This window comes from Gorilla gorilla, chromosome X (genome assembly GCF_029281585.2).
Source record: "Gorilla gorilla gorilla isolate KB3781 chromosome X, NHGRI_mGorGor1-v2.1_pri, whole genome shotgun sequence".
Taxonomy (NCBI): Eukaryota; Metazoa; Chordata; class Mammalia; order Primates; family Hominidae; genus Gorilla; species Gorilla gorilla.
In genome coordinates, this window is record NC_073247.2 from 131,532,570 (window position 1) to 131,557,745 (window position 25,176).

General features: G+C 41.4%; 1 protein-coding gene across 2 annotated transcripts; it reads right to left on the reverse strand.

Annotated features, from left to right (window-relative positions):
* Nucleotides 1–3,889: 3,889 nt before the first annotated feature.
* UPF3B (UPF3B regulator of nonsense mediated mRNA decay) lies at nt 3,890–23,210 on the reverse strand. 2 transcript variants are annotated; one of them, XM_004064791.3, is made up of 11 exons: nt 22,904–23,185; nt 21,898–22,004; nt 21,627–21,733; nt 15,156–15,254; nt 13,151–13,261; nt 11,606–11,649; nt 10,947–11,129; nt 10,517–10,555; nt 8,239–8,399; nt 7,629–7,923; nt 3,890–4,895 (listed from the first exon to the last, which is right to left on the reverse strand). In XM_004064791.3, exons 1-11 carry the CDS (start codon nt 23,057–23,059, stop codon nt 4,746–4,748), a joined length of 1,452 nt encoding a protein of 483 aa, XP_004064839.1. In that variant the 5' UTR covers nt 23,060–23,185; the 3' UTR covers nt 3,890–4,745. The 2 variants fall into 2 exon arrangements, with proteins under 2 accessions (XP_004064839.1, XP_004064838.1); XM_004064790.2 differs by lacking the exon at nt 10,517–10,555 and having other exon boundaries at nt 22,904–23,210.
* Between the last annotated feature and the right edge of the window lie 1,966 nt (nt 23,211–25,176).

The following is a 25,176-nucleotide window of genomic DNA, read 5'->3' on the forward strand; positions in this document are numbered from 1 at the left end:
TAAAGGCAAAGTGATGCCATGTTAGGAAGGGCTGGCAGAATGAATGAAAATCAGGCAAAAGCTCAAGGATGTTGTCTAAACATTTTGTTCTTATGGGACCAGAATAGTTGATGTGGTTTGGATATTTGTCCCCACCCAAATCTCATGGAAATATAATCCCCAGTGTTGTAGGTGGGGCCTGGTGGGGTGTTGGGGTTATGGGGCGGATCCCTCATGGCTTGGTGCTGTCCTCTCCATAGTGAGTTCTTACAGAGCTGGTTGTTGTAAAGTGTGGCACCTCCTCCCTGCACTCACTCTCTTGCTCACTCTGTGATGTGGGACGCCTGCTCCTGCTTCACCTTCCACCATGAGTAAAAGCTCCCTGAGGCCTCCTAGAAGTTGAGCGATGTCAGATGCCATGCTTGTACAGCCTGCAGAACTGTGACCCAATTAAACCTCTTTTCTTATAAACTAACAACTCTTAGGCATTTCTTTATAGCAATGCAAGAATGGCCTAACACAGTAGTGAACCATGAATTGATCTTTCCCTGGTGGAAAAAACCAAGGTAAGCTAGTGAAGGCAGAAACTAATATCATTCATCAGCTTTCAATACTTCCAAGAGATGAATTCAGTACTCTGTCTCAAAAAAAATAAATAAATAAAAAATAAATGTTTGCATCAATGAAAGTTTGTTCTGTCCTTCCCTGTACTTGTACTATGAGGACATGCTTGTTGCTTCTACACTACACAAAGTCAACAGCTACCAACAACAATGCAATAGAAAAAGATCGGAACAAGACCTCAAAGACACTCTACTCCACCCAAATTAAGAAAATTCAATTCAGGATGAACAACAGCTTTTGATTTTAGAACCAGCTTTTACTTTTCTCTCATGTCATATGTGATGAAGTCCTCATTTGACATTTCCCTCCTGCAAACTGCAATGCATGTCCTCACCATCAGCTTTTTCTGACACTAAAATTAATTTGTAGAAATTGCAAAAATGATGAAATTGTACTTCCAATTCGGAACCTCTGATCAGATTCCTGCTTTGACATAAAACTTACTCCTCTGCCGTGTACCCCACGAGCAGAGCGACCCCCTTTCTATTCTTTTGCCCTGAAGGCACTTTTGGATGGCTTACCATGTGCCCTTTGGCTGCCTAGACAGTCAGGACACCTAAGGCCATCAGGACTTATCACACACCTCTCCTCCTTTTTTGTTTTTTTTTTTTTGAGATTGAGTCTCACTTTGTTGCTCAGGCTGGAGTGCAATGGCACAATCTCTGCTCACTGCAACCTTCGCCTCCTAGGTTCAAGCAATTCTGCTGCAGCCTCCCAAGTAGCTGGGACTACAGGCACCTGCCCCGACACCCGACAGATTTTTGTATTTTTAGTAGAGACTGGGTTTCACCATGTTGGCCAGGCTGGTCTCGAAGTCCTGACCTCATGCGATCTGCCCGCCTCAGCCTCCCAAAGTGCTGGGATTACAGGTGTGCGCCACTGCGCCTGGCCTCCTCCTTCTTTTCTACAGCTAATACTACTTTCCTGCTTTTCTTCTACTGGTGAGTATCTATAGTTGGTGCTGTCATCAGGAAAATAGTGTTGATAGTGGCTTTGAACTCCTGGATGGTAAGACTGCATCCCTGGACGACCCTGAAGTACAATGAAATATGTTACTGTTACAACAATGCTACTAAGCTTTTACATGGGATTTTCTGAATCATAAGTTATATATTAATATATCCTAAAGCCCAGTCATTTAAGACCATAAATATGAGGGCACAGTAAATGACAACTTCTCTACTTCCTCTCTCCATCTCCAACGAAAAGCAACCATTTTGTAATTATTATTTTATAAGCCTGGGTAAATTTCTTTTACAGGGTCTCACTGTCACCCAGGCTGAAGTGCAAGTAGCACAATTGCGGCTCACTGCAGCCTTGACATTCCAGATACAGGCGATCCTCCCATCTCAGCTCCCTAGCAGCTGGGATTGCAGGCACACTCTCCCACACTGGGCTAAGTTTTTAAATTTTTAGTAGAGATGGGGTCTCCCTATGTTGCCCAGGCTGGTCTCAAATTCCTGAAGTTAAGTGATCCTCTTGCCTTGGCCTTCTAAATGCTAGGATTACCTGTATGAGCCATCACACCTGGCCCATTTCATTCCTTTTTTTGAGACGGAGTCTCACTCTGTTGCCCAGGCTGGATTGCAGTGGCATGATCTTGGCTCACTGCAATCTCTGCCTCCCAGGTTCAAGCAATTCTCCTGCCTCAGCCTCCAGAGTAGCTGGGATTACAGGTGCCCACCACCACACTCGGATAATTTTTGTATTTTCAGTAGAGACGGGTTTTTGCCATGTTGGCCAGGCTGGTCTTAAACTCCTGACCCCATGTGATCCACCCACCGTGGCTTTCCTAAGTGCTGGGATTACAGGCATGAGCCACCATGCCCGACCTTTTGTGAGATTTCTAAGGATGACTAATCCTATGTATATAGCTGTCAGCATACACTTTCCAAGAATTTACCAAGTGTAATCTTGGCTACCTTGAATAATGATACAATTGGTATAATAAATTTTTATAGTATAAAGGACAGCCCAGAGACAGTAAAGAAAAATCTAGGCAGCCTGCCCCCACCCTGCCATCAAAAACATGTAACATACAGGACTCTTTATACCAACAAAAGGTTACAAAACCTCCTTAACCTTTCCTCTATGGAATTAAAGATAACATCTGTGAATACCATAGAAAGTTACATCTTAATTTTATAATCAAAGCTTAATTACTGTCTCCGGACTACCTTACGTATGCATGCTGTGGAGGGTGGTCCAGTTCCAGTTCCTCCAGATTTTGAAGGCATTAAAGCTTCATGAATGCCCAAGTCATCCTTTTTCACTTCCCTGGAACTAGCTACCCCCATTGCCCTCACCCTTTCAATTTTTCCTGCCTCCTTCCCCTAGCATCACTTCTCTCCACCAGAGCAGCTAACTCCCCATGGCTGTAAGCATCATGAGAAAGCAACCACGTTGTGTTCACTACCATAGTGTCAGTGCCAACACATACTAGGAGGTGCTCAATTATTGTTTAGACAGCCAGGGTCTGAGTTGTCTCCATACTACCTTTATTTCCAAAGAAATCAAACATGTATCTGAGCAAAAGGAGGCAGAAATTGATCAAACACTTGCTTTCCTATTGTTTCTAACAGTTTATATTTATTTTTAAATTATTATTTTTTTAAATTTTTTGAGGCAGGGTCTCACTTTGTAACCAAGGCTGGAGTGCAGTGGTGTGATCATGGCTCACTGTAGCCTTGACTTCCCAGACTGAATTGATCCTCCAGTCTCAGCCTCCTGAGTAGCTGGGGCTACAGGTGCACACCACTATGCCCAGCTAATTTTTAAAAATTATTTTAGAGATGGGGTCTTGCTCTGTTGCCCTGGCTGGAGTGCAGAGGCACAATCTTGACTCACTGCAACCTCCACCTCCCAGGCTCAAGCAATTCTCGTGCCTCAGCCTCCCGAGTAGCTGGGATTACAGGTGCCCACCACCACGCCCAGATAATTTTGTATTTTTAGTAGAGATGGGGTTTCACCATGTTGGCCAGGGTGGTCTTGAACTCCTGACCTCAAGTGATCCGCCCACCTTGGCCTCCCAAAATGCTGTGATTACAGGCGTGAGCCACTGCATCCAGCCTATTTTATGTTTAAATTAATAGACTTTTATTTGTTTTATTTAGAACCAGCTCTTACTTTTGTTTACAGTTTTGGGTGAGATGCCTGCTTCTACTTCACCTTCTGCCATGAGTTAAAGCTCCCTTAGGCTTCACCAGAAGGTGAGTGATGTCAGATGTCAAAAATTTAATTTCTCAAAACTCATAGCTATTTAGTAAAGTTAATAAACACACTTAGCTTCACACTTGAATGCTGTTACTATTTATTGACATCAAAACAAAACAAGCTGAGACTAAAAGTTGCTATTTAACAGGAATAGACATTGGTGCAGTTTCCTTCCTGGAGAGGGTATGCACTCAGATCATGAGACCTAAGATCAAACACACTGGATTGTCAAGAGTCAAACAAGGACTACATTTTACCTCTTAATAGAAAAGATGCTGACGACAAAACACAAAGTTTAAAAATATTCTTTACGCTAAGCTCATATAAGCAAACAAAAAACTAAAACTAATCCTAAAACTTTAGGACACTGGATACAGAAGTAACATAACTATTTAAATTTTTGTATCAACGAAAGTGTGTTCTATCCTTCACTGTACCTGTACTACAAGGACATGCTTGTTGCTTCTACACTACCCAATGTCAACACTTATCATCAACAATACAATAGAATTAGATCGGAACAAGGCTTCAAAGCGACTCTGCTCCACCCAAATTCAGAAAATTCAATTCGGGATGAACAACAGCTTTTGATTTTAGAACCAGCTCTTACTTTTCTCTCATGTCATATGTGATGAAGTCCTCACTTGACAATTCCCCCTGCAAATTGCAATGCATGTCCTTGCCGTCACCTTTTTCTGACACTTTAAAATTAATTTGTAGAAATTGCAAAAGCAATGAAATTGTACTTCCAATTCTGAACCTCTGATCAGATTCCTACTTTGACACAAGACTTACTCCTCTGCAGTGTACCCCACCAGCACAGCGACTCCCTTTCTCTCTATTCTTTGCCCTGAAGGCACCTCTGGATTGCTTAACGTGTGCTCTTTGGCTGCCTAGACAGTCAGGACACCTAAGGCCATCTGGACTTATCACTCCTCTCCTCCTTCTTTTCTATGGCTAATACCACTTTCCTGCTTCCTTTCTGCCGCTGAATCTCCAGACTTGGTGCTGTCATCAGGGGGACAGAGTCGATTTCGGCTTCGAGCTCCTGGTTGGTAAAGCTGCATCGCTGGACGATCCTGAAGTACAATAAAATATGTTACTGTTACAACAATGCTACTAAGCTTTTATATGGGATTTTTAAGAGTCATAGTTATGTATGAATATATACTCAAGTGAAGTCATTTAAGACCAAAAATGTGAGGGCATTGGTAAATGACAACTTGCCTACTTCCTCTCTCCATCTCCAAAGAAAAGCAACCATTTGGTAATTACTATTTTATATGCTTGGGTAAATTTTTTTTTGGAGATAGGGCCTCACCCTGTCACCCAGGATGAAGAGCAAGTGGGATGATCAAGGCTTATTGCAGCCTCGACATTCCAGACTCAAACGATCCTCCCACCTCAGGTACCTAGTAACTGGGATTATAGGCACGCGCTACCACACTGGGCTGTTTTTACATTGTTAGTACAAACAAGCTCTCCCTATGTTGCCCAGGCTGCTTTCCAACTCTTGGGCTTAAGTGATCCTCCTGACTTGGCCTCCCAAATTGTTGGGATTACAGGCATGAGCCATCATGCCAGGCCCTAAGTGCCAGTTTTAAAGGAAGCACAGAAGATAGAGGAACACGTTAAATAACAGCATGGGGATGTAATCTGCCAATTCAGAACAGGAAAAGCCCTACAAGACAAATTGGTTTCTGCAACAAATGGTAGGAAAACAAGAGAAGGGGAAATTGTTTAGATTAAAAGAAAACTTGGCTGGGTGCAGTGGCTCATACCTTTATTCCCAATACTTTGAGGGGATTGGCTGAGCTCAAAAGTTTGAGACCAGCCTGAGCAACATAGGGAGACCTCATCTCTACAAAAAAACTTAAAAATTAGCTGGGCATGGTGATGCATGCCTGTAGTCCCAGCTACTCTGGAGGCTGAGGTAGGGGGATGGCTTAAGCCCAGGAGGTCGAGGCTATAGTGAGCTGAGATTGTACCACTGCACTCCAGCCTGGGTGACACAGCAAGACTCTGTCTCAAAAAATAAACTAAAAACAAAAGAGAACTGAAGAAGACATTTCAAGGAAGCATAATTTGTGGAATCTGTTTAGGTCCTATTTAAAAAAAGACATTAGGCTGGGCGCGGTGGCTCATGCCTGTAATCCCGGCACTTTGGGAGGCTGAGGCGGGAGGATCACCTGAGGTCAGGAGTTCGAGACCAGCCTGGCCAACATGGTGAAACCCTGTCTCTACTAAAAATACAAAAATTAGCCGGGCATGGTGGCTTGAGCCTGTAGTCTCAGCTATTCGGGAGGCTGAGGCAGGAGAATCACTTGAACCCGGGAGGTGGAGGTTGTGGTGAGCCAAGATCATGCCACTGCACTCCAGCCTAGATGACAGAGCGAGACTCCATCTCAAAAAATATATAAATAATTAATTTAAAAAAGACACTAATGAAGCAATTGGGAACATATGAACACTGAATAGACAGGACATTAAGGAATTATTGTTAGTTTTTTTTGGTGTGAAAATGCTACTAGGGTAATATTAATAGAGTATTTATCTCATATACTGAAGTATTTAAGGAAGAAATTATGTGCAGGGTTCGTTTGAAAATAATCTAGTAGGGGTAAGGATGAAGTAGAATAGAGAGAAGGTTGGCTATGAACTGCTGGGTGATGGGTACAGTACATGGAGTTCATCATACTATTCGGTTTTTTTTTTTTTTTTTTTGAGACAGAGTCTCGCTCTGTTGCCCATGCTGGAGTGCAGTGACGCGATCTCGGCTCACTGCAAGCTCCGCCTCCGAGGTTCACGCCATTTTCCTGCCTCAGCCTCCTGAGTAGCTGGGACTACAGGCGCCCACCACCACACCTGGCTAATTTTTTGTATTTTTAGTAGAGATGGGGTTTCACCATGTTAGCCAGGATGGTCTTGATCTCCTGACCTCGTGATCCACCCGTCTTGGCCTCCCAAAGTGCTGGGATTACAGGCATGAGCCACCGCGCCCGGCCAGTTTTTTTTTTGAGACTGAATCTCGCTCTGTTGCCCAGGCTAGAATACAATGGCGTGATCTCGGCTCACCTCAACCTCCACCTCCCAGGTTCAAGCGATTCTTCTGCCTCAGCCTCCCGAGTAGCTGAGATTACGGGTGTGCGCCACCACATCCAGCTGATTTTTTGTATTTTTAGTAGAGATGGGGTTTCACCATGTTGGCCAGGCTGGTCTAGAACTCCTAGGCTCTAGCAATCCACCCACCTCAGCCTCCCAAAGTGCTGGGATTACAGGTGTGAGCCACTGCACCTGGCCCATCATACGATTCTCTATTCTACTTTTGTGTATGTTTACAATTTCTATAGTAAGTTAATAAAAGCCCAGCCAAGACTGAAATAAAAGTTGGTTGGGCGTGGTGGCTCACGCCTGTAATCCCAGCACTTTGGGAGGCTGAGGCAGGTGGATCACGAGGTCAGGAGATCAAGACCATCCTGGCTAACATGGTGAAACCCTGTCTCTACTAAAAATACAAAAAAATAAGTCAGGTGTGGTGGTGGGCGCCTGTAGTCCCAGCTACTTGGGAGGCTGAAGCAGAAGAATGGCGTGAACCCAGGAGGCGGAGCTTGCAGTGAGCTGACATTGTGCCACTGCACTCCAGCCTGGGCGACATAGTCAGACTCTGTCTCAAAAAAAAAAAAAAAAAAAAGTTGCAGATGATTAAAGTTCCCCTTTAAAAATTCTATAATAACAGTGCCCTTTACACTTTCTTTACACTTGCAGGAAAAGGGAAAAAACCCCTCATAAACAAGTTTAATGACAAGCAGCACCTTGTTTCTTATTCGATCTCTTTTGACCACTTCTTCTTTCTTTTCAGTTTTTTCTGAGCTGCCTATTGATTCTGTACTTTCAGCCTTCTTTCCTTTATCCCGAAGTGTGTCTTTCTCTTTTTTCATTTCTTCTTCTTTTCTCTTAAAAGTCTTCTCTTTCTCATAGCGCTCCTTCTGCCTACGGCGCTCTTCTTCTTGCCGCTTCAGCCTCTCTCTTTCTCGAAGTATGCGCTCCTGATCTCGTTCATATTCCCGTTCCCTCTCCCTGTAGTCTCTGCCGCTCTCATCTTCAGGTCTGCATGAAAAACGAATCTGAGACAGAACCCTGAAAGATCTTGTAATCACAAATGCAGGAACACTGTGATTCTGATTTGGCCCCTGCAATGAGGTTGCACTTTTAGAGCAGAGTGAAAAATACTAGTGTTTTAAGAAGGAACAAAACCCCAAAACCATTCACCCAGATTAAGATACAAGAATATTCTGAAACCGTTCCTCCTCATCCCCCTGCCCTGCATAAAACAGCTTATCTTAATTCAGGTACATGTCCAGGACATAGCAGCAAAACTAGCATGTATAAATCAAACATAACAAAGAGTCCTTGACTACTGACCTCTTTGGTTTTTCATCTTTAAGTTCACTATCAGAACGCTTGGGCAATGTACAACTTTGCCCACTGGCTCTTTCATCACTGAGATTCTCTTTGTCCAATTTCTTGGCTTTTTCTCTTTTGTCCAATTCTTTTTCATCTCCTTTTTCTGGCTTCTTGAGCAGCTTTAAAGATAAAATGTTTATTTTTATTTTGAAGGCTGGGACACTATCTTCTATTAAAAACCCAGTATACCAAATATTTAAAATTTAGACTAGACAAGTCCCCTATCTCTGCAGGTACACTTAATCTTTCAGGTGAACAACTAGTGCACAAGAGTAGTAATTTACTAAAAGGATGCTATTAATGTTAAAGTGTTATCCACTTGAACGAAGTGGTTTAATCACTTTGTGGCAATAGGATCAAGACTCCTTTGGCTTTTATTCTGAGGCAGGGTCTCACTACTCTGTTGCCCATGCTGGAGTGCAGTGGCATGAACATGGCTCACCGCAACCTTGACCTCCTGGGCTTAAGTGGTCCTCCTGCCTCAGCCTCTTGAGTAGCTGGGACAACAGATGCACACCACCACATACGGCTAATTTTTTAATTTTTTTGTAGAGACAAGGTCTCATCATGTCGCCCAGGCTGGTCTCAAACTTCTGGGCTCACACCATCCTTCTGCCTCGGCCTCCCACAGTGCTGGGATTACAGGTGTGAGCCACTGTGCCCGGCTTCCTTTGGCTTTAAATGGGTCAACCTTTAAGTGAACCAATGCATACTTCAAAGTATGCTTCTGTAGCAAACCAGCATGTTGATATAACTTAATGGGAAACAGCCCACAAATTTTAAGTGATAGGCAGATCGTTTCTGTTGGGACTGTTTTTATGTAGTACTTGGAATGACAAATACCTTGGTCACCAAAGGAGAGATCCATTGCAGGAATAATTTTGCCTTGAGCCTGAGAATAACATACTTATGATGGTACAATTATCTTGCCATTAGAGATTAATAACAAGAATTATTTGGCATTTGATTTAAAAATCTAAAGGCCTTATACAACGAAATAGTGAAGTTCCATCTCTACAGAGTAGGAACTCTGTATTTAATGCCATATTTACGCATGTTCAAAAATGCCATTGTTTTTTACATTGCTGCTATGAATCTCTCGAGCATACCTCCAAGTGTTGGATAATCAGAGAGATTCTTAGGCAAAATAGAAGAATTTCAAGTCTCAGAGTGAAGGTATCACACAAGGTTCATCTCAGGGTGAAGGCATCATGTAAATTACTAAGCAAAAGGCAAAGCACCACAAGACATAAGCACAAAGCATTTTGGCACACAGACAGCCACTGCAAATGGTGAGTCCAAAATGGACACTGAGAAGGCACCAGTGTAAAATGAGGATACCATGTGCAGGTTTCATTGGAAGTGCTCTTATTTCTCCAATGAACATCCTTATTAGAAACCAAGGTGTTCATTACTCTAATAAGAACATTAATGAATGTCTCTAGCATGGCTGGCTCTACCTTCTGCCTTGCTGATTGTTAGGAATAGCAAGTCAAGTCACTTGTGGCATAGCAGACAGAGAGATTGCTGGAAAGAATTAAGATGAGAAACTCCATCCTCCCCCAAGCCTCTCATCACCAGTAATGAGCCCCGTAGAGACTTAGGGAACCCTTGCTACATAAACTGCTGAGTTTTCAGGAAATAAAATAAGGAGACCCTGTCACCCTCTCTGTGAGATTTTCTTTGACTTTATCTGAAGTACTAGGTACTAGTACTTCCCCAGGAAATATGTTGAAACAAAGGCTGCCCAAGCCATGCCCTTAGAAGGGAAGTGGCAAGGTTGGGATCTCTCTGCAGGTTTTCTTCTTCCCAAATGCAATGCATGAATCTGAATCTGCTGCTCACAGATTCCCAGATATATGCAGGAAGATACTACGGGAGTCATGTGAGAGGGAAAGGCACATATTGCAGGGTATTTATCCCTAGTCCTCCCACAAGGCAGCCAGTTATGAGAAGCATATAAGAAGATGAGAAAGAACTATATAGGCATGGTTGTCCTCTGGCTGTAGGTCAATGAAGCTTCTGGGCACACAGCAGAGCATCAGGAAGTCACCTGGGCTTCCTTTTAAAGTAGAAATTTATAATAAAATAGCTCAGCTTTTAAGAAGACTCAAGTCAACCTGAAGGGGTTTTCAACAAGTAACACTACCACCACCACCACCAAAAGGACTTATTAGCTAAGACCTGTGTGTGTGACATGATACTAGATGCTCTGTATCATGTACTTGGTCCTTACATTTTTCTGATTCACAGCTTGTAACAGAAACCTGTGTACCTGAAGACAGTGGAAAACAAACAGATGAGGTAACTTCATGTATCAATTATGAAGAAAAAGCTGAAAAAAACCCATAAATCATGCCAGCCAGCCCTAAGCCCTCATTTAATATGAATTTAGAGGACAATAGTCTAAAAATCAAACATTTTCAATGACAAAAACAGCACAGATCTGCACTGAAGAAATAACATACTACTTTATCCTTTTAAATGATCTTAAATTTAAAAACGAATACTATTACAGGAAAGATTTTTATTGGATCACTTCCCCCCAAAAGAGAACAAAAACAAAACAAAAAATTCATTTACACCAACACAAGACGCATGCATATTTAAAGAAGTAGATACGTGCAATTTTTAGCAACATGCAGTCAGTTTCAACATTCTCATACCTTAATCTTTGGTTCATCCTTTAATTTGTCCCTTTCTGGAATTCTGTCTATCTTCTTTAGCTTTTCTATATCTTTCCTTTTTCGTTTCTCTTCTTCTTTCCATTTCCTCCTCTCTTCTTCTCTTTGTCTTTTTCTTTCTATTTCTCTCCTCCTTCTTTCTTCTCTCTTTTCTTCTCTCATTCTCTAGAAAGAAACATCAACACAAGCCTTCAAATAAAATAATCATCACCAAAACCCTAATAAATCCTGAAGTCATGGTAGGCCCCAACTGAATAATCTTTCCTTCCTACTTTCTACAAAGTGGCATTCTACCACCGTTATCCCCACTCCACCCAGAAAACGAAAGACAATGAAGACCAGGACCTGCTAATATTAGTCTTCCACTGCTGCCTTACTATCTCTTCAGAGGCTTTCAGAATATCAAATGAGTGTCTCTGGGACAACCTAAGAACATTCCAGGTTTGTAGAGTGAACTCCTGGTCCAACAACCAGAGTGAAGGAGCGGGCCAGAGAGTGAGACCAAGAAGGCAAATCCTTAAAGAGTAATGGTGGAAAAAGCAGCTATTTCTCCTCTAGAAACCCAATGCTCTTAAAATGTTTATAGAATGCAAAGCAATGAAATTAAAGTATAGAGAGAACTATAAAGACAAAAGATTTACCTGCTTGTTTTTCAGGAAGCTCAAAAGTGGGGTTGTCTTTTTAGCTACATAAATGTAAACAGATTATTAATCATACTTATCAACCCCTAGAAACGATTCCATTTTCTGACATTCCCTGCCAACCACCCAAGGTGGGAAAACGTGCACACCCCTTATGCAGAAAGATCACAATTGTAATATCAGAAAGAAGTTTTACAGCATTCGATTTCAACAATACGGGATTAAAATACCTTTTAAGAAGTGAAGAAATTCAAATTAAAACAATAAAATAATTTATTAAAAGAGTCATTCCCAACTGATGAGAATTAAGTACTTAGGACATTCTCTTGTTTTACTGATAGGAGTGTAAACTTGTTCAACTGGAAGAAGTTGGGGGGAAGGGGCTAAAAATATCTAATCCTTTTGACCCCATAATTCCACTTCTGGGAATTTATTCTAAGAAAGTTACCAGAAATAGGCTTGTACTATCCATCTATTAATAAAAGTCAAGTTTTGGAAGAATATTTTTCATTTTCAACATTCTGAATAAGCTATTAGCCTTACATCCATCTTAAAACACATATTCCTGGCCGGGCACAGTGGCTCATGCCTGTAATCCCAGCACTTTCAGAGGCCAAGGCAGGCGGATCACTTGAGGTCAGGAGTTCGAGATCAGCCTGGCCAACATGGTGAAACCCCGGCTCTACCAAAAATACAAAATTGGCCGGGCGTGGTGGCGGACACCTGTACTTCCAGCTACTCGGGAGACTGCGGCAGAATCGCCTGAACCCAGGAGGCGGAAGTTGCAGTGAGCCGAGATTGCGACACTGCACTCCAGCCTGGGCGACAGAGCAAGACTCCATCACACACACACACACACACACACACACACACACACACACACACACACACACACACAAACACACACACACACACAGACACACACACACACAGAGAGAGAGAGGGGGAGAGGGGGGGAGAGAGAGAGAGAGAGAGAGAGAGAGAGACAGAGAGAGAGAGAGGGAGTGAGCAAGCAAAACAAACAAACAAACAAACAAAACCCCACATATTCCTTAGGATAAATTCCTGAGTAGAAATCCTGGGTCAAAAATTATGCTCATGTTTAGAGCTACTGATACAGTAGTGACAGCCTATTACTGAGAACCAAGATCCAAGCTAGAATTCCTCAAGTAGTTTTCAATTTTGCAGTAACTAATTTCATTTTTTGGTATTTTCAAGTCAAAATTTTTTTAGGAATATGAACTTATTACTAGGAAATACCAATTGACCTTCAAAGGCTTACCACTGTCTAAACATTCCTTATCAGTCATTGAACTTTTTGTATTTATATTACATTTGTGTGACACTAAATAGGTCAAAGAATTTTTCCCACATTAATGGATTCTCATAATGCTGTGAGGCGGGTATTACCATCTGCATTTTACAGTAACAGTCTCAGAGAAGCTAGTAACTTCCCCGAAGTCACACAGCTAGCAACTGAAGGAGGTAGGAGACTTAGGTACTGTGATGAAAAGGCTGTTGCCCTGATTCTTTTTGCCCACTTACCTATTAATTCTCTATTTTTTGCTTCTATTTCCTCTAGCAGTGTCTCTGGAGTAGATGTCATTTTCTCATTATCTGTGGCATAACTTTCCAAAAACTTTCTATATTCTGGATCTAAATAATCATTTAAGGAAACAGAAAATATAATAGACTTTAAACAAAAAAAGAAGACATTATCTAGGATACTGATTTATCAAAGAAGATAATTTTTTACTTCATGGAAGATAAAAAAAAACCAAACCATACCCACAAGGTAGACTATTTAGAGCTTAATTGGTCACTTGCTCTCAGGACTCCTATCACTGATACTCACTATAGGAATCTGGTATAACATGGGGTCAGGAAAAATGAGATGCCATGCATTATAACAGAACCACTAGGGGTATTACATAGTTTGCTTTTAAAAGTCACTGTCCTACTAAACTAAGTTAGGTGTTCCAAAAAGATAAATTAGAGAGAAGTCCTAGATGTGGCACTTGAGGTGATGGGAATTCCTGGAGTTCTCTCCTAGACCTCTAACATCAGAAAGGGTGACACATCTAAGCCATTATATTGCTTGTTTCTATGTGTCACTTGATCAAGTCTTCCAGATCTAAATCTGTAATAAAACCAGTATCACAGCTATGTGTTATTGAGTCTTTACTGTGTTTTCTTTATAAAATACCTGTAATAGTAACAAATGATGGAAATTAAACTAGATGATTCTAAAGTAACAATCTGATATAAAATATGGTCCTAGTCCTTATCCAACATAAAGAGTTGTGTAACAGCTATCTAACATAACATTACAGAGGTCTCAAAATCTGGAGCCAGTGTACCTTAAATGGCAATTATTTTGGTTTTTCAGTTCTTGTATTTCTTTCTTTTTTTTTTTTTTTTGAGACGGAGTTTTGCTTTTGTTGCCCAGGCTGGAGTGCAATGGTGCGGTCTCAGCTCACTGCAACCTCCGCCTCCCGGGTTCAAGTGATTCTTCTGCCTCAGCTTCCCAAGCAGCTGGGATTACAGGTGCCCGCCACCATGCCTAGCTAATTTTTGTGTTTTTAGTAGAGATGGGGTGTCACCATGTTGGCCAGGCTGGTCTCGAACTCCTGACCTCAGCAACTCTGCCCGCCTTGGCCTCCCAAAGTGCTGGGGTTATAGGAGTGAGCCACCGCGCCTGGCCTCAGTTCTTCTATTCCTGTTCAACGTAATACTATGTGTGTAGCTAATTGTATATCCAAAGACCAGAAAATAGGAGTGACAACTTCAGCTACTTTATACAAAGTTACCTGGGTATGGAAATTTTCCCATGACAGTTCAAACCTTCTCCTTTATAAATATAATGGAAACCAAAAGTCAAATAAATAATCATAAAAATGGTGAGGCCTCAAGAAGCACCTGTTAAACTTTGAAACCTGATTTTTTTCCACTATTTTCTTTTTCTTTTTTTTTGAGATGGAGTTTTGCTCTTGTTGCCCAGGCTGGAGTGCAATGGTGTGATCTCAGCTCACTGCAACCTCCGCCTCCTGGGTTCAAGCGATTCTCCTGCCTCAGCCTCCCGAATAGCTGGGATTACAGGCATGCACCACCATACCCGGCTAATTTTATATTTTTAGTAGAGACAGGGTTTCTCCATGTTGGTCAGGCTGGTATCAAACTCCTGACCTCAGATGATCCGCCCACCTTGGCCTCCCAAAGTACTGGGATTATAGGCGTGAGCCACCACGCCTGGCCTTTCCACTATCTTCTAATCAATAAACCTATGGTGATTTGTTACTCAATAGTCAACATTATATTGTTCAATGGTTGAAGAATGAAATGCCCTAGCCAAAGAGAGCAGAGATTCTGTGCAAGAAACTCTCTCTAGTCTAACAATTAAGCAAAGCTTCCATCGGCAAATAACATTTCTCACTTACTTTATTTTGTATATTTTCTAATTTAAAATTTTGGGGTCGAATTAACTCTCACAAAGATATTATTTTTAAAAACCCCACAGCAATAGCATTATATAATTAGAGCTATACTGTACCATCATCGATAGTCCCGACTTTAGTATCTCTTTTCTTAGTCTTCTTTTTTGCAGCTTTTTGAAAAGGTGCAAATTCTACTATAGCGGGATATTCCTGACCTGTTTAGAAAAAAAATACCACACTTGCTATAACAAAGAAAATGTCAAAAGTGGATATAAGGGAATCAACCCATTGCTTTCTATGACTCTTTTGATGGCAGTCATCTGAAGAGGGTCTCCCTAAGGCATAAAGCACACTGGCACAACCATAATCAACATACTACAAAAGGAGCCACAAATTCACACTGATAACATAGTGAAACAACACGGCATGGAAGTAAAATATTCATATAAATTCAACTTATAAAATGTGATATTTTAATGTGAAAAAGACCCTACAAACTATTTTTCATTTAAAAATGTTAGAAATCTCCAAAATAGGCAAATCTATAGAGACAGAACGTAGAGTAGTAGCTGCCTGGAGTTTGGGGTAGAAGTGGTGAGAAGAATGAGGAGTGACAACTAATGAGTGGGGTTTCTCTTAGGGGTGATGAACATGTTCTAAATTTAGATTGTGGTGATAGGCTCATAAGCCTATGAATATACTAAAATTCACTGAACTGTATACTTTAAAAGGGTGACTATTTCAGGCATGTGAATTATATCTCAATAAAGCTGTTATTTTTTAAAAGTGTAACTATTTGAGGTGATGTGTTATGTGAGGTGATGAATGTGTTAACTTGATTGTATACATTTCATAATGTATATATGTATACATTATGTATACATTTCATAATGTATATATGTATACATTATGTATACATTTCATAATGTATATATGTATACATTATGTATACATTTCATAATGTATATATGTATACATTATGTATACATTTCATAATGTATATATGTATACATTATGTATACATTTCATAATGTATATATGTATACATTATGTATACATTTCATAATGTATATATGTATACATTATGTATACATTTCATAATGTATACATTTCATAATTATACATTTCATAATGTATACATATATAAAATTATCACATTGGGCTGGGCACGGTGGCTTATGCCTATAATCCCAGCATTTTGGGAGGCCGAGATGAGAGGATCACTTGAGGTCAGAAGTTTGAGACCTGCCTGGCCAACATGGTGAAACACTGTCTCTACTAAAAATACAAAAATTAGCTGGGCGTGGTGGCACGTGCCTGCAATCCCAGCTACTCTGGAGGCTGAGGCATGAGAATCACTTGAACCCGGGAGGCAGAGATTGCAGTGAGCTGAGATCATGCCACTGCACTCCAGCCTGGGCGACAGAGTAAGACTCTGTCTCAAAAAAATAAATACATAAAAATAAAAATAAATAAAAATACAAAAATTAGCCAGGCGTGGTAGTGCACGCCTGTAATCCCAGCTACTTGGGAGACTGAGGCAGGAGAATCACTTGAACCTGGGAGGCGGAGGTTGCAGTAAGCTGAGATTGTGCCACTGCACTCCAGCCTGGTAAAAAAAAAAAAAAAAAAAAAAAAAAAAAAGAAAAAAGAAAAAACAATTATTACATAGTAAAATTTAAATATATATTATTTTATTTGTCAATTATAGCTCAATAAAGCTGGGGAAAAATCTGTTAACACTTAAAAAAAATACACCAGGACACCAAAAGCACAGGCAACAAAAGTAAAAATACAGAGGGTAGACCTCATGTTAAGTGTTCTTACCACAATAAAACAAAAATATAAAGTATATCTCTTATTTTAAAAAAGTAAAAAATACATAAATTGGACTACATCAAAATTAGAAACTTCTATGCATCAAAAGACACAATCAACAGAGTGAAAAGGCAACCCATGGAATGGGAGAAATATTTGCAAATTATATTATCTGATAAGGGGTAATATCTAGAATATATAAAGAACTCCTATAACTCAACAACAAAAAACCAAATAACCCAATTTAAAAAATGGTCAAAAGACTTGAATAGACATTTCTTCAAAGATAATATACAAATGGCTAACAAGCATATGGAAATATGTTCCACATTACTAGTCATTAGGGAAATGCAAATCAAAACCACAATGAGGTATCATCTCACGCCTATTAGGAGGACTACTATCAAAAAGCAGAAAATAACAAGTGTTGGCAAAGATGTGGAGAAACTGGAACACTCATGTATTGGTGGGAATGTAAAATGATGCAGCCGCATGGAAAACAGTATGGCAGTTCCATAAAATATTAAAAATAGAATTATTGGGCCAGCCTGACCAACATGGTAAAACCCCATCTCTACTAAAAATACAAAAATTAGCTGGGTGTGGTGGTGGGCACCTGTAATCCCAGCTACTCAGGAGGCTGAGGCAGGAGAATTGCTTGAACCCAGGAGGTGGAGGTTGCAATGAGGGAAGATCGCGCCATTGTACTTACTCCAGCCTGGGCAATGAGGGCGAAATTCCATCTCAAAAAAACAAAACAAAACAAAAAAGAACTACCGGCGGGGCGCAGTGGCTCACACCTGTAACCTCAGCACTTTGAGAGGCCGAGGTGGGCGGATCACTTGAGGTCAGGAGTTTGAGACCAGCCTGGCCAACATGGTGAAACTCCGTCTCTACCACAAACATAAAAAATTAGCAGGGTGTGGTGGCAGGTGTCTGTAATCCCAGATACTTGGGAGGCTGAGGCAGGAGAATTGCTTGCACCTGGGAGGTGGAGGTTGCAGTGAGCCAAGATCTTGCCACTGCACTCCAGCCTGTGTGACAGAGACTCTGTCTCAAAATAAATAAATAATAAAATAAAAATAGAATTACCAAATGACTCCAGAAATTCCATTTCTCGGTATATATCCAAAAGAAGTGAGAACAAGGACTCGAATATTTGCAAATCTGTGTTCATAACAATATTGTTCACAATAGCCAAGAGTGGAAGCAACTCGAATACCCCTTGACAGATGAATGGATACACAAAATGTGGTATATACATATACTGGAATATTAGTCTTAAAAATGAGGCTGGGGGCAGTGGCTCATGCCTGTAATTCCTAGCATTTTGGGAGGCTGAGGCAGGCACATCACTTCAGGTCAGGAGTTTGAAACTAGCCTGGCCAACACAGTGAAACCCCATCTTTACCAAAAATACAAAAAAATTAGCCAGGTGTGGTGGTGGGTACCTGTAATCCCAGCTACTTGGGAGGCTGAGGCTGGAGAATTGCTTGAACCCAGGAAGCGGAGGTTGCAGTGAGCTGAGATCGTGCCACTGCATTCCAGCCTGGGCAACAAAGTGAGACCCCATCTCAAAAAAAAAAAAAAAAAAAAAAAGATGAAAATTCTGACACATGCTACGACATGGATACACCTTGAAGATATTATGCTAAATGAAATAAGCCAGACAGACACTGTATGTTTCCACCTATATGTGGTACCTACAGTAGTGAAACTCATACAGACACAAGGTATAATGGTGGTTGCCAGGGGCTGGAGGAAGGGAAATAAGGAGTTGTTTAATGGGTAAAGAGTTTCAGTTTTTCAAGATGAAAAAGTTCCCAAGATTGTTGCACAACAGTGTGAATATACCTTAATGCTACTGAACTGTACACTTAAAATGGTTAAGATGGTAAATTTTATGTTACGTGTATTTTTACAATTTTTAAAAATGCAAAAGGAATGAGGTAATGATATATGTTACAACATGGATGGACCTTGAAAACATTGTGCTAGGTAAAAGAAGCCAGTCAGAAAAGACCACATATTGTATGATTACATTTATATGAAATGGAGGGAAATCATAGATACATAAAGTAGATTAGTGGTTGCCAGGGGCTGGAGGGAGAGAATGGGAGGTAACTACTAATAGATATGGGTTTCTTTTTGGAGGGATGAAAACATTCTGGAATTAGTACTGATGGTTGTACTACCTTGTGAATATACCAGAAACCACTGAATTGTATGCTTTAAGACAATGAATTTTATTATAGGTGAGTTATATTTCAATACAAAAACCCCAAGTGACTAATGGGAAAAAAATTCACAAGCACCCTGTTACAGAATGTCAAAAACAAGGTATCCTATCCTTAAATCATTGGCATGTAGACATAAGCAAAAAAATAAAAATAAACAGAATTGACCAGAAGGCATTGCAAAGCAGTCATGGAGGAAAAATTATGTTGGGAATCCCAGTGAGTAGAGAATCAGATTAGCTTCAAAACTGTGATATATTAGGCCAGGCATGGTGGCTCATGCCTGTAATCCCAGCACTTTGGGAGGCTGAGGCGGGTGGATTGCTTGAGGCCAGGAGTTTGAGACCAGCCTGGCCAACATGGTGAAACCCCATCTCCTAAAATTACAAAAATTAGCTGGGCGTGGTGGCACACACCTGTAATCCCAGCTAAGTCGGCAGGCTGAGGAACGAGAATTGCTTGAACCCAGGAGGCGGAGGTTGTAATGAGCCAAGATTGTGCCACTGTACTCCAGCCTGGGCGACAGAGTTAAGACTCTGTCTCAAAAAAAAAAAAAAAAAAAAAGAGAGAGAGAGAGAAGAAAAAGAAAAAAAGAAAAAAAAAACCAAAAAACAAAACTGTGATATATTTGAGAAGGAATAGATAAACCAGACTGAAACAGAGGGAAATTGTGGAAGACAGGCTGAAGAAACAGAAGTGAGGCCAGAATATGGAGGACCCTGACTACCAGGCTAAGGAGTTTGGACTTTTTCCCCCAACTGCTAATTTAAATCATTATTTTCAAAAAGATTAATTTCATGGCAATATAATAGACTGAATTATACAAGAATGAAAAAAATGGAAAATCCTGTAAGTTTAGAGACGGTGGTTGTCTAGGCATTAAGTGATGAGGACATAAAGTGTGACTGTTTAAGGCTAAGTGAACAAGATATTAAAAAAAAACAATAAAATCCAGCCTGGGCAACATAAGCAGACCTTGTCTCTAAGATTTAAAAACAAAACAAAACAAACAAACAAACAAAAAACACAATGAGGAAAGGATAGTCTCTTTAATAAGTGGTGTTGAGCTGGGTATGGTGGCTCGCACCTGTAATCCCAGCACTTTGGGAGGCTGAGGTGGGGGGGGATCACTTGAGCCCAGGAGTTCAAGACCAGCCTGGGCAACGTAGCGAGACCCCATCTCTATAAAAAATTTAAAGAAAATTAGCCAGGCATGGTGACATACATCTGTAGTCCCAGCTACTCAGGAGGCCGAGGTGGGAGGATTGCTTGAGTCCAGGAATTCCAGGCTGCAGTGAGCTGTGATTGCGCCACAGCACTCCAGCCTGGGTGGAGACCCTATCTCAAAAGATAAACAATAAATTGACAAGATTCATAACTCACATGTAAGAGATTTTTAAAAAAGGAAAAAATTAAACACAACTCGGATTTCCAGGCTAAGTAACTAGAATCTAGTTAAATATCTACTGGAATAAAATAGTTGGAGTGGAAAAATAGCTGGCTTGGGGAGATTAATAAAAGTTGGACAAACAGTGGCAATCCTTCAATTTTTACTGGCACAGTCCCTGACAAAAATTTAATTTTTACCAACTTTGAAGTAATATTGAAAAAAACAAAACAAAACAAGAAGACACACTATTTACCTATAATTGCAAACCAAAAAGAAAAGTGGCAAATGGCAGCTTAGATATTCTCTGGCTAAATGTAGGTAGCAGATAATAGAGTGTTAAAGTAGAAATGTGTCTTCCCTATAGACTGGACCTTTCTGGATATAAAGTAAGAGATGTATCAAGTTTCTTTTTTTTGATTTTGAGACAGAGTCTCGCTCTGTCGCCAGGCTGGAGTGCAGTGGCGTGATCTCAGCTCACTGCAACCTCTGCCTCCCAGGTTCAAGCGATTCTTCTGCCTCAGCCTCCCAAGTAGCTGGGATTACGCCTGGCTAATTTTTTTAGTATTTTTAGTAGAGATGGGGTTTCACCACGTTGGTCAGGCTGGTCTCGATCTCCTGACCTCGTGATCCACCTGCCTCGGCATCCCAAAGTGCTGGGATAACAGGCCTGAGCCACCACACCAGGCCGAGATGTATCAAGTTTCATGTTTTAATTATATACAACTTTGTGAGAATGTTAAACAGTATCCCAATTGGGAACTGTTGGCTTAATGGATTTGAATTAAATAAATGTTTGTCCTTGAAGCAAAATAAGAACTAAATATTTAAAACTTATCAAACAAGTTTAAGAGTCACTTATCAGTACTGCAGCTGAAATTCTACAGTCAAAACAGTAGGTTTAAGTCAGGGCAAAAAATGTGTCACACGAGGAGAAAACAGTTGCAATTTCACTCAGTTGATCAAACTAAAAAAATAGTAGGTTAATAAAAATAACCAAGGACTGTGAAAAGTCACGTCTATTTATAAGACTGCAATAAGCTTATTAAATGTGTAAAACTCTAGGAAGCAACGCAATGCACAAGTTGTCTTAAACATACAAATGACAAAGAAATTCCCTTTTTACTTCAGTTACCAGGACTCACCTTTATTGTCAAGGAACACATAACCATCAAAGCGATCCCTGAACAAAATAATGTCCTCTTGGTTTTTAAAGTTGATGTATGCTCTGGCATACATATGAGGATACAAACTGCAGAGAGGAAAGCAATTATGTAAATGTACTTGCAGGTGTCTGGCCCAATTACAAGTATGCATATATTAAAGACAAGCTCAAAAATCAAATGGAAAACAGTAGGATAAAAAGAATGAAAAAAACCTTTTTCATTTACCCCTTTCCTTTTTTTTTTTTTTTACCTCGTATCATTAGAAAAAAACTCAAAATAATCATGCTCAGGCATAGGTTGAAGATGTTCCTGAAGCTGCTCCTTGGTCAAAGTGGGAGGTAATCTTCGAATTACCACCTTAAGAAATGCATAAGGAAAATAAAATTAGTACAAATCAATTTTCTGTCATACCTGAAAGAATCACAGTTCCTGAAGAAGGCTGGGCTTTAAAATATGAGATCACTTGTAAAAACCCAGGAGAAAATATTCTTCTGCAGCCCAATGCTCAGAATTAGTCAAACAGAATAGTAACGCGGTTTAAAAAAACCCTTGGAAATGAGAACCACCTGGAGCAAGGAAAAATCGCAGGTTTTGCTCTTTACAGCAGCCCTGCAGTTTACCAGGTTTGTGCATCATTTTCGATCACCCATTTTTTAACAGATCTAGTGGCAAGAAATTAGTAAGCCAACGCTGGTCTTTGTGGGTGCCACGAAATCTTGATTTAGTAACAAGTTTCTCCCACGTCCAACACATCTTAAAACAAAATCCTTGCCCATTGAACTTAAGAATTCAAAACTCTAACGAATACAAAAAATCCACCCATTGCTCTCAAAATAGGATGCTCTCGATCTACCCTCCTGTACCATTAATCACCCTGCACTCTCCCCCAACTCGCCTCCATGAATAATATTCCCATCCCTCATGTCTCCTTCACTATTTAATATTTCTCCCCAGTTACACCTTTAGTTCCTCATTCTTTATACCGTCGCTCTCCCCTCCCATTATCATCTCACAGCTCTGACCTAAACCCTTCCCGTTTGGGGAGTCCCCCCTTTTCCTCACCCCCACCCAGGATTTGGCCGGGAGGGGCTCTCCCCATTTCGGGTGAATGGATGAACCAGGATGATGCGACTTCCATTCAGGCGAAGAGATAGAAGGGGAACCTGAGAGAGAAAGGGGGCAGCCCCATTCCCAGCCATCCTCCCCGCGCTGCGGACTCGTCCCGCCCTCTCCCCGGCCAGCGGCCGACCGGGCACCTTGCTCAGCGCTTCTTTCTTCTCCTTGTTGCGATCCTGCTTATCTTCCCCCTTGGAGCTGTCCCCCGAGGTCCCACCACCGCTGCCTGTGGCCCCGGCGGGGGTTAACAGGGTTACTCGCTTCTCCTTAGGCCTGTGCTCCTTCTCTTCCTTCATGGCTACGTCCCCCGCTGAAGCGGCTTGGCCGGAACGGGGCTACCCCGGGCACAAACGGATCCCGGGAAGCTCCCGTCCAAGCTCCGCCCCCAACAAATGCCCCTTGTGATAAGTCGGGCCCCACGTTCCATTGGGTCCTGCCAAGCTCTCGCGAGACTTGGGCCTTTCCCAGTGCAAAGGTTTTAACACCTGGTTTTTACTTCCCGCCCGCCAAGTTCCTGCGCCACCCAATCCCCTCGCGGCCCAGACTCCCTCGGGGCCCGCCCCTTCGCGCGTCATTAGCAACTCCGCCATCTTGAAGTGACTCTGTCGGGGACTACAAATCCCGGCATACAAAGCAGCTACCCGCTTTTGTTGGGCGTTCAGGAGCCAGAGCTATCTCAGGGTCCCTGTTTGTGAGTAAATCGAATCCTTTCATCTTCAGAGTTTTCCAGGTCGAAAGATAGGTTCTGCACGCTTAGTTTCCATCAGATAAACTCAATGCCGTCCAAATTTTGCCTCACTAGGGGAGCGACTTGTATTTTTTATCATTGAATTCAGAGGCTTTAGCATTTATTTTCCTACAACCAAAAGAAAAAGCCTAACATTTAAAAAACTTTATTTTCCTTATATTGATTAGGATTTACAGATACTTAGTAAATACTACAATATTAGCCGAGTTCAGTGGCGCACGCCTGTAGTCCCAGCTGCTCGGGAAGGTTGAGAAGAGAGGATCTTGAGCCCAGGAATTCGAGGCTGCAGTGAGCCATGATCGCGCCGCTGCACTCCAGCTTGGGCGACAGGGCGAGACCCTGTATATAAAAAAGAAGGATAATAATAAGTAAACACAAGATACTGATATTTAAAGGAGTAATATGACTAAAATATACAAGATTTGTTTTCATCACCTTATTTTAGCAAAAGGATGCTTCTCCCCAGGTACTGATGTCCCACAGGGAGGGGAATAAAAATAAAACCCAACTTGATTTAGTTGCGATCACCATCTTCACTTAAAAAGGGCCAATTTTACATTATTTATAATAACTCCAAACTGGAAACAATCCAAATGTGAATCTAACAGTGATTATGTTGAGTGACAGAATCCAGACACAGAGTACATGTTGTACAATTCCATTTATATGAAATTTTAGAAAAATAAAACCACAGTGATAGAAAGCAGATCAGTCGGCCAGGCGTGGTGGCTCACGCCTGTAATCCCAGCACTTTAGGAGGCCAAGGTGGGTGAATCACCTGAGGTCAGGAGTTCGAGACCAGCCTGGCTAACTTGGCGAAACCCCGTCTCTACTAAAAACAAAAAAAATTAGCAGGGCGTGGTGGCGCATTCCTGTAATCCCAGCACTTTGAGAGGCCGAGGCAGGCGGATCACCTGAGATCAGGAGTTCGACACCAGCCTGGCCAACTTGGTGAAACCCTGTCTCTACTAAAATACAAAAATTATCTGGGCATGGTGGCAGGCGCCTGTAGTCCCAGCTATTTGGGAGGCTGAGGCAGGAGAGTCACTTGAACCTGGGAGGCGGAGGTTGCAGTGAGCCGAGGTTGTGCCACCGCACTCCAACCTGGGTGACAGAGTGAGACTCCATCTCAAAAAGAGAGAGAGACACAGACACCCATAGAGGACAGAAACCAAATTAAAGATGCAATAGGAGCCCAAGGCAGAAAGCTGCCTAAGGGCCAACTCCCATTTTTGCCGACCTCTAGAGTATATTCCCCTGACTCTGCACTTAAATTTTCTCACTCCAATTGTCCAGCCTATTCTTGGATTCCTATTCCTGTGGCTAAAACGGTTTCCCTGTATTTGACATCTGTTACTCTTGCTTTCAGTACCTGGCCGTTCTTATGAGCCTTGTTTATGCATCTGCCTCTGACCTACTGCTTAGCTCTGCACTTGCATGTTGGTAGTGTATGCCTCTGTTTTGGTGTCCTCACTAGCTTTAAACCACCAGCTGTTTGTCAGTTGCCAGAATAAAGTGTCCCAGGGCTCAGTCCTTAGACCTCTTTTCTATGTACACTCACTCCTTTATTAATCTCATTCATTCTTTTGGCTTTTCTGTCTTTGCTGACAACTCTACTCTAGAATTTACATGTCCAGGCCGGGCGTGGTGGCTCACAGCTGTAAT